A 10,000-nucleotide genomic window follows, 5' to 3' on the forward strand; every position below is an offset into this window, starting at 1 on the left:
GCGGTTTTTCCTGAAAATGTAGCTACTTTTGAAATCGATGTGAAAATGTATTGTCGTTTCCAACGGGAACAAATTAGTCACAGTGGGCAGAAGGAGGAAGGAGGAAGGAGGCACGAGCTGGCAAGATCCTATTCGCTCATTCTAGCGTGTATTTGCATATTTCCATTAGGGAACTCCTACTCTGAAGTGCAAAAAACTACATTCACCTTTCCACTTTTTTGGAAACATTGGAAAATGGTAAAGTCAACTAAAACTGATTTTAGTTTTGGGAACAGAAAACTGTATCGAGATCAAATGTTTAAATCGACGAGAACATTTTTGCAGAATTTTGGGCCAAAATCCATCTTCTCCCGCTGGACTTCCTCTCGTCACCATATTTTATACATCTGGTGAAATATCTGGGTCGTTGTTCTGTCTGTGGTCAGGCAGTGCTGAGTGAGAGGTGGGGAAGGGGAGGACCGTAGGTGGGTGTCAGAGTTTCAAAACCTGTCTTTGGGTGACTTCCTGTCCGTCTTCATGCTGTCTTTGGGTGACTTCCTGTCCATCTTCATGCTGTCTTTGGGTGACTTCCTGTCCGTCTTCATGCTGTCTTTGGGTGACTTCCTGTCCATCTTCATACTGTCTTTGGGTGACTTCCTGTCCGTCTTCATGCTGTCTTTGGGTGACTTCCTGCCCGTCTTCATGCTGTCTTTGGGTGACTTCCTGCCCGTCTTCATGCTGTCTTTGGGTGACTTCCTGCCCGTCTTCATGCTGTCTTTGGGTGACTTCCTGTCCGTCTTCATGCTGTCTTTGGGTGACTTCCTGTCCATCTTCATGCTGTCTTTGGGTGACTTCCTGTCCGTCTTCATGCTGTCTTTGGGTGACTTCCTGTCCATCTTCATGCTGTCTTTGGGTGACTTCCTGCCCGTCTTCATGCTGTCTTTGGGTGACTTCCTGCCCGTCTTCATGCTGTCTTTGGGTGACTTCCTGTCCGTCTTCATGCTGTCTTTGGGTGACTTCCTGTCCGTCTTCATGCTGTCTTTGGGTGACTTCCTGTCCGTCTTCATGCTGTCTTTGGGTGACTTCCTGTCCGTCTTCATACTGTCTTTGGGTGACTTCCTGTCCATCTTCATACTGTCTTTGGGTGACTTCCTGCCCGTCTTCATACTGTCTTTGGGTGACTTCCTGCCCATCTTCATGCTGTCTTTGGGTGACTTCCTGCCTGTCTTCATGCTGTCTTTGGGTGAGTTCCTGTCCGTCTTCATGCTGTCTTTGGGTGACTTCCTGCCCGTCTTCATACTGTCTTTGGGTGACTTCCTGTCCGTCTTCATACTGTCTTTGGATGACTTCCTGCCCATCTTCATACTGTCTTTGGGTGACTTCCTGCCCGTCTTCATACTGTCTTTGGGTGACTTCCTGTCCGTCTTCATACTGTCTTTGGGTGACTTCCTGTCCGTCTTCATGCTGTCTTTGGGTGACTTCCTGTCCGTCTTCATGCTGTCTTTGGGTGACTTCCTGCCCGTCTTCATACTGTCTTTGGGTGACTTCCTGCCCGTCTTCATACTGTCTTTGGGTGACTTCCTGCCCGTCTTCATGCTGTCTTTGGGTGACTTCCTGCCCGTCTTCATGCTGTCTTTGGGTGACTTCCTGTCCGTCTTCATGCTGTCTTTGGGTGACTTCCTGCCCGTCTTCATACTGTCTTTGGGTGACTTCCTGTCCGTCTTCATACTGTCTTTGGATGACTTCCTGCCCGTCTTCATACTGTCTTTGGATGACTTCCTGCCCGTCTTCATACTGTCTTTGGGTGACTTCCTGTCCGTCTTCATACTGTCTTTGGGTGACTTCCTGTCCGTCTTCATGCTGTCTTTGGGTGACTTCCTGTCCGTCTTCATGCTGTCTTTGGGTGACTTCCTGCCCGTCTTCATACTGTCTTTGGGTGACTTCCTGCCCGTCTTCATACTGTCTTTGGGTGACTTCCTGCCCGTCTTCATACTGTCTTTGGGTGACTTCCTGCCCGTCTTCATACTGTCTTTGGGTGACTTCCTGTCTATCTTCATACTGTCTTTGGGTGACTTCCTGCCCATCTTCATACTGTCTTTGGGTGACTTCCTGCCCATCTTCATACTGTCTTTGGGTGACTTCCTGTCCGTCTTCATACTGTCTTTGGGTGACTTCCTGTCCATCTTCATACTGTCTTTGGGTGACTTCCTGTCCATCTTCATGCTGTCTTTGGGTGACTTCCTGCCCGTCTTCATGCTGTCTTTGGGTGACTTCCTGCCCGTCTTCATGCTGTCTTTGGGTGACTTCCTGCCCGTCTTCATACTGTCTTTGGGTGACTTCCTGTCCGTCTTCATACTGTCTTTGGGTGACTTCCTGCCCGTCTTCATACTGTCTTTGGGTGACTTCCTGCCCATCTTCATGCTGTCTTTGGGTGACTTCCTGCCCATCTTCATACTGTCTTTGGGTGACTTCCTGCCCGTCTTCATACTGTCTTTGGGTGACTTCCTGTCCGTCTTCATGCTGTCTTTGGGTGACTTCCTGTCCGTCTTCATGCTGTCTTTGGGTGACTTCCTGCCCGTCTTCATACTGTCTTTGGGTGACTTCCTGCCCGTCTTCATACTGTCTTTGGGTGACTTCCTGTCCTGTCGTACTAGGTTCTAACGATGCTCCTTACGAAGGTTCTAACGATGCTCCTTACGAAGGTTATAACGATGCTCCTAACGGAGGTTCTAACGATGCTCCTTACGAAGGTTCTAACGATGCTCCTTACGAAGGTTATAACGATGCTCCTTACGGAGGTTCTAACGATGCTCCTTACGAAGGTTCTAACGATGCTCCTTACGAAGGTTCTAACGATGCTCCTTACGAAGGTTCTAACGATGCTCCTTACGAAGGTTATAACGATGCTCCTTACGAAGGTTCTAACGATGCTCCTTACGAAGGTTCTAACGATGCTCCTTACGGAGGTTATAACGATGCTCCTAACGAAGGTTATAACGATGCTCCTAACGAAGGTTATAACGATGCTCCTTACGGAGGTTATAACGATGCTCCTAACGAAGGTTCTAACGATGCTCCTTACGAAGGTTCTAACGATGCTCCTTACGAAGGTTATAACGATGCTCCTTACGGAGGTTCTAACGATGCTCCTAACGAAGGTTCTAACGATGCTCCTAACGAAGGTTCTAACGATGCTCCTTACGAAGGTTCTAACGATGCTCCTTACGAAGGTTCTAACGATGCTCCTTACGGAGGTTATAACGATGCTCCTAACGAAGGTTCTAACGATGCTCCTTACGGAGGTTATAACGATGCTCCTAACGAAGGTTCTAACGATGCTCCTTACGGAGGTTCTAACGATGCTCCTTACGAAGGTTCTAACGATGCTCCTTACGGAGGTTCTAACGATGCTCCTTACGGAGGTTCTAACGATGCTCCTTACGGAGGTTCTAACGATGCTCCTTACGAAGGTTCTAACGATGCTCCTTACGAAGGTTCTAACGATGCTCCTAACGAAGGTTCTAACGATGCTCCTTACGAAGGTTCTAACGATGCTCCTAACGAAGGTTCTAACGATGCTCCTTACGAAGGTTCTAACGATGCTCCTTACGAAGGTTCTAACGATGCTCCTTACGAAGGTTCTAACGATGCTCCTTACGAAGGTTCTAACGATGCTCCTAACGAAGGTTATAACGATGCTCCTAACGAAGGTTCTAACGATGCTCCTTACGGAGGTTATAACGATGCTCCTAACGAAGGTTCTAACGATGCTCCTAACGAAGGTTATAACGATGCTCCTTACGAAGGTTCTAACGATGCTCCTAACGAAGGTTATAACGATGCTCCTAACGAAGGTTCTAACGATGCTCCTAACGAAGGTTCTAACGATGCTCCTTACGGAGGTTATAACGATGCTCCTAACGAAGGTTCTAACGATGCTCCTAACGAAGGTTATAACGATGCTCCTTACGAAGGTTATAACGATGCTCCTTACGAAGGTTATAACGATGCTCCTTACGAAGGTTATAACGATGCTCCTTACGGAGGTTCTAACGATGCTCCTTACGGAGGTTATAACCATGAACTCATCCTTAAGATGCCTTTTGAAAGGTTAAGCAGAAGTTTAGCGGTGTGGTTAAGGTTAGGGGGGGTTATGATTGGCTCTGCGGTAACTAGCGACGACGGACATCAGGTAGGACCAGCCAATGAGATAGTCTTGTGAGTAACTAGCGACAGGGATACCTGAGCCCAGCAGGTTAACAGAAAATGGATTATTGGATCTAATCGAAGGGTTGGTACCGGTTCAGGGAGAAGAACCGAAAAATAACGGCATTTATTGAAGACCAGAACCCGAAAAACAAAAAAATGATTTATACTGAATTATTATTATTATTATTATTATTATTTTCTTCAGTCCCACAAATCATAAAGCCCTCCCTCTGTCACTCCAACTTATTCCAGAGTCTGCTTGGAAAACCCCAAGGGCTTGACCACACCTCCTCCTCTCCTCTCTCCTGGCCCTCTCTCCTCTCCTCTCCTCTCTCCTGGTCCTCTCTCCTCTCCTCTCTGCCTCCTCTCTCCTCTCTCCCTCCTGGCCCTCTCTCCTCTCTCCTCTCTTCCTCCTGGCCCTCTCTCCTCTCCTGGTCCTCTCTCTCCTCTCTTCCTCCTGGCCCTCTCTCCTCTCCTGGTCCTCTCTCCTCTCTTCCTCCTGGCCCTCTCTCTCCTCTCCTGGTCCTCTCTCCTCTCCTCTCCTGGCCCTCTCTCCTCTCTCCTCTCCTGGCCCTCTCTCCTCTCTTCCTCCTGGCCCTCTCTCCTCTCTTCCTCCTGGCCCTCTCTCCTCTCTTCCTCCTGGCCCTCTCTCCTCTCTCCTCTCTCCTTCCTCCTGGCCCTCTCTCCTCTCTTCCTCCTGGCCCTCTCTCCTCTCTTCCTCCTGGCCCTCTCTCCTCTCTCCTCTCTCCCTCCTGGTCCTCTCTCCTCTCTTCCTCCTGGTCCTCTCTCCTCTCTTCCTCCTGGCCCTCTCTCCTCTCTTCCTCCTGGTCCTCTCTCCTCTCCTCTCCTGGCCCTCTCTCCTGGCCCTCTCTCCTCTCTTCCTCCTCTCTCCTCTCTCCCTCCTGGCCCTCTCTCCTCTCCTGGCCCTCTCTCCTCTCTCCTCTCTCCTGGTCCTCTCCCCTCCTCTCTCCTGGCCCTCTCTCCTCTCTCCCTCCTGGTCCTCTCTCCTCTCTCCTCTCCTGGCCCTCTCTCCTCTCTCCTCTCCTGGCCCTCTCTCCCTCCTGGTCCTCTCTCCTCTCTTCCTCCTGGCCCTCTCTCCTCTCTTCCTCCTGGCCCTCTCTCCTCTCCTCTCCTGGTCCTCTCTCCCTCTTGGTCCTCTCTCCTCTCTCCTCTCCTGGCCCTCTCTCCTCTCCTGGCCCTCTCTCCTCTCCTGGTCCTCTCTCCTCTCTCCTCTCCTGGTCCTCTCTCCTCTCTCCTCTCCTGGTCCTCTCTCCTCTCCTCTCCTGGCCCTCTCTCCTCTCCTGGCCCTCTCTCCCTCCTGGTCCTCTCTCCTCTCCTGGTCCTCTCTCCTCTCCTCTCCTCTCCTGGTCCTCTCTCCTCTCCTGGCCCTCTCTCCCTCCTGGTCCTCTCTCCTCTCTCCTCTCCTGGTCCTCTCTCCTCTCCTGGTCCTCTCTCCTCTCTCCCTCCTGGTCCTCTCTCCTCTCTCCCTCCTGGTCCTCTCTCCTCTCTCCTCTCCTGGCCCTCTCTCCTCTCTCCTCTCTCCTCTCTCCCTCCTGGTCCTCTCTCCTCTCTCCTCTCCTCTCTCCTCTCTCCCTCCTGGTCCTCTCTCCTCTCCTCTCCTGGTCCTCTCCTCTCTCCCTCCTGGTCCTCTCTCCTCTCCTGGTCCTCTCTCCTCTCCTCTCCTGGTCCTCTCTCCTCTCCTCTCCTGGTCCTCTCTCCTCTCCTCTCCTGGTCCTCTCTCCTCTCCTCTCCTGGTCCTCTCTCCTCTCCTCTCCTGGTCCTCTCTCCTCTCCTGGTCCCTCTCCTCTCCTGGTCCTCTCTCTCCTCCCTCCTGGTCCTCTCTCTCCTCTCCTGGTCCTCTCTCCTCTCTCCCTCCTGGTCCTCTCTCCTCTCCTCTCTCCTCTCTCCTCTCCTGGTCCTCTCTCCTCTCTCTCTCCTCTCTCTCTCTCTCCTCCTCTCTCCTCTCCTCTCCTCTCTCTCCTCCTGGTCCTCTCTCCTCTCTCCCTCCTGGTCCTCTCTCCTCTCTCCCTCCTGGTCCTCTCTCCTCTCTCCTCTCCCTCTCCTCTCTCCTCTCTCCTCTCCTGGTCCTCTCTCTCTCCTGTCCTCTCTCCTCTCCTGGTCCTCTCTCCTCTCTCCCTCCTGGTCCTCTCTCCTCTCCTCTCTCCTCTCTCCTCTCTCCTCTCCTGGTCCTCTCTCCTCCTCTCTCCTCTCTCCTCTCCTGGTCCTCTCTCCTCTCCTCTCCTGGTCCTCTCTCCTCTCCTCTCCTGGTCCTCTCTCCTCTCCTCTCCTGGTCCTCTCTCCTCTCCTCTCCTGGTCCTCTCTCCTCTCCTCTCCTCCTCCTCTCCTGGTCCTCTCTCCTCTCCTGGTCCTCTCTCCTCTCTCCCTCCTGGTCCTCTCTCCTCTCCTCTCCTGGTCCTCTCTCCTCTCTCCCTCCTGGTCCTCTCTCCTCTCCTCTCTCCTCTCTCCTCTCTCCTCTCCTGGTCCTCTCTCCTCTCCTGGTCCTCTCTCCTCTCCTCTCTCCTCTCTCTCCTCTCTCCTCTCCTGGTCCTCTCTCCTCTCCTGGTCCTCTCTCCTCTCTCCCTCCTGGTCCTCTCTCCTCTCTCCCTCCTGGTCCTCTCTCCTCTCTCCCTCCTGGTCCTCTCTCCTCTCTCCTCTCTCTCTCTCCTCTCCTGGTCCTCTCTCCTCTCCTGGTCCTCTCTCCTCTCCTGGTCCTCTCTCCTCTCTCCCTCCTGGTCCTCTCTCCTCTCTCCTCTCTCCTCTCCTTCCTCTCTCCTCTCTCCTCTCTCCTCTCTCCTCTCTCCTCTCTCCTCTCCTGGTCCTCTCTCCTCTCTTCCTCCTGGTCCTCTCTCCTCTCTCCTCTCCTGGTCCTCTCTCCTCTCCTGGCCCTCTCTCCTCTCTTCCTCCTGGCCCTCTCTCCTCTCTCCTCTCCTGGTCCTCCCCGTTAACAGTGTGTTTGTGTCTAGGTGCTGTTTGTGCAGAAGTTGGTGGCCTTCTCCTCTCTCCTCTCCTGGTCCTCTCTCCTCTCTCCTCTCCTGGTCCTCTCTCCTCTCTCCTCTCCTGGTCCTCTCTCCTCTCTCCCTCCTGGTCCTCTCTCCTCTCTGCCTCCTCTCTCCTCTCTCCTCTCTCCTCTCCTGGTCCTCTCTCTCTCCTCTCCTGGTCCTCCCCGTTAACAGTGTGTTTGTGTCTAGGTGCTGTTTGTGCAGAAGTTGGTGCCCTTCTCCTCTCTGCCCCTCCAGACGCTGCAGGTGGAAAGGAAACATGACATCTACTTTACTGACTCCAAGATATACGCTCAGTTCAGGTACGCTGCTCTCCTCTCTCCTGTCCTCTCTCCTCTTCCTCCTGTCCTCTTCTCTCCTCTCCTCTCCTCTCCTCTCCTCTCTCCTCTCCTCTTCTCTCCTGGCCCTCTCTTCTCTCCTCTCCTCTCCTGTCCTGTCCTCTCCTCTCCTCTCCTCTCCTCCTCCTCCTCCTGTCCCTCTCCTCTCCTCTCCTGTCCCTCTCCTCTCCTCCTCCTCCTGTCCCTCTCCTCTCCTCTCCTGTCCCTCTCCTCTCCTCCTCCTCCTGTCCCTCTCCTCTCCTCTCCTGTCCTCTCCTCTCCTCCTCCTCTCTCCTCTCCTCTCCTCTCCTCTCCTCTCCTCTCCTCTCCTCTCCTCTCCTCTCCTCTCCTCTCCTCTCCTGTCCTCTCTCTCTCCTCTCCTCTCCTCTCCTCTCCTCTCCTCTCCTCTCCTCTCCTCCTCCTCTCCTCTCCTCTCCTCCTCCTCCTGGCCCTCTCTATCTCCTCTCTTCATGTTTCTGTCTGTCTCTGCCTGTAGGACGCTGCTGCTGTCTGAGTGTCCTGTCTGTCCAGAGTCTAAAGTCTTCTCAACGTTTGAGGAGTTGGAGCAGCACATGAGGAAACAACATGAACTCTTCTGTTGTAAACTCTGTAGAAAACACCTGCAGGTAGGTTACCTGTCTACCTGTTATACCTGGCTGTTATACCTGGCTGGCTGTTATACCTGTCTACCTGTTATACCTGGCTGTTATACCTGGCTGGCTGTTATACCTGGCTGTTATACCTGGCTGGCTGTTATACCTGGCTGGCTGTTATACCTGGCTGGCTGTTATACCTGGCTGGCTGTTATACCTGTCTACCTGTTATACCTGTCTACCTGTTATACCTGGCTGTTATACCTGTCTACCTGTTATACCTGGCTGGCTGTTATACCTGGCTGTTATACCTGGCTGTTATACCTGGCTGTTATACCTGGCTGGCTGTTATACCTGGCTGTTATACCTGGCTGTTATACCTGGCTGTTATACCTGGCTGGCTGTTATACCTGGCTGTTATACCTGTCTACCTGTTATACCTGGCTGTTATACCTGTCTGTTATACCTGTCTACCTGTTATACCTGGCTGGCTGTTATACCTGGCTGTTATACCTGTTATACCTGGCTGGCTGTTATACCTGGCTGGCTGTTATACCTGTCTACCTGTTATACCTGGCTGTTATACCTGGCTGTTATACCTGGCTGGCTGTTATACCTGGCTGTTATACCTGTCTACCTGTTATACCTGGCTGTTATACCTGTCTGTTATACCTGTCTACCTGTTATACCTGTCTACCTGTTATACCTGGCTGGCTGTTATACCTGTCTGTTATACCTGTCTACCTGTTATACCTGTCTACCTGTTATACCTGGCTGGCTGTTATACCTGTCTGTTATACCTGTCTACCTGTTATACCTGTCTACCTGTTATACCTGGCTGGCTGTTATACCTGTCTACCTGTTATACCTGTCTGTCTGTTATACCTGTCTACCTGTTATACCTGGCTACCTGTTATACCTGGCTGGCTGTTATACCTGTCTACCTGTTATACCTGGCTACCTGTTATACCTGTCTGTTATACCTGTCTGGCTGTTATACCTGTCTACCTGTTATACCTGTCTACCTGTTATACCTGGCTGTTATACCTGTCTACCTGTTATACCTGGCTGGCTGTTATACCTGTCTACCTGTTATACCTGGCTGTTATACCTGTCTACCTGTTATACCTGTCTGCCTGTTATACCTGTCTGTTATACCTGTCTGTCTGTTATACCTGTCTACCTGTTATACCTGTCTGGCTGTTATACCTGTCTACCTGTTATACCTGGCTGTCTGTTATGCCTGTCTACCTGTTATACCTGTCTGTTATACCTGTCTGGCTGTTATACCTGTCTACCTGTTATACCTGTCTACCTGTTACACCTGTCTGTTATACCTGTCTGTTATACCTGTCTGGCTGGCTGTTATACCTGTCTGGCTGTCTGTTATACCTGTCTTTACTGTTATACCTGTCTGCCTGTCTTTACTGTTATACCTGGCTGCCTGTTATACCTGTCTGTTATACCTGTCTACCTGTTATACCTGTCTGTCTGTTATACCTGTCTGGCTGTTATACCTGTCTACCTGTTATACCTGTCTGTCTGTTATACCTGTCTGTTATACCTGTCTGTTATACCTGTCTTTACTGTTATACCTGTCTGTTATACCTGTCTGTCTGTTATACCTGTCTTTACTGTTATACCTGTCTGTCTGTTATACCTGTCTGCCTGTTATACCTGTCTTTACTGTATGTCGATATAGAGCGGGGGAGAGATTCTATATGTCGATATAGAGCGGGGAGAGATTCTATACGTCGATATAGAGCGGGGGAGAGATTCTATACGTCGATATAGAGCGGGGGAGAGATTCTATACGTCGATATAGAGCGGGGAGAGATTCTATATGTCGATATAGAGCGGGGAGAGATTCTATACGTCGATATAGAGCGGGGGAGAGATTCTA

General features: G+C 51.5%; 1 protein-coding gene across 2 annotated transcripts in view; it reads left to right on the forward strand.

Moving 5' to 3' along the window:
* LOC123732813 (E3 ubiquitin-protein ligase ZNF598-like) overlaps nucleotides 1-10,000 on the forward strand; it is a 28,367-nt gene that overhangs the window by 4,140 nt on the left and 14,227 nt on the right. For both annotated transcript variants that reach the window (XM_045712104.1, XM_045712103.1), the window contains exons 2-3: nucleotides 7,377-7,489; nucleotides 8,001-8,130. In XM_045712104.1, coding sequence (XP_045568060.1) covers nucleotides 7,377-7,489; nucleotides 8,001-8,130 — 243 coding nt within the window. The remainder of the gene's footprint in view (nucleotides 1-7,376; nucleotides 7,490-8,000; nucleotides 8,131-10,000) is intronic.

Source organism: Salmo salar, unplaced genomic scaffold (assembly GCF_905237065.1).
Source record: "Salmo salar unplaced genomic scaffold, Ssal_v3.1, whole genome shotgun sequence".
In the NCBI taxonomy this organism is placed as follows: domain Eukaryota; kingdom Metazoa; phylum Chordata; class Actinopteri; order Salmoniformes; family Salmonidae; genus Salmo; species Salmo salar.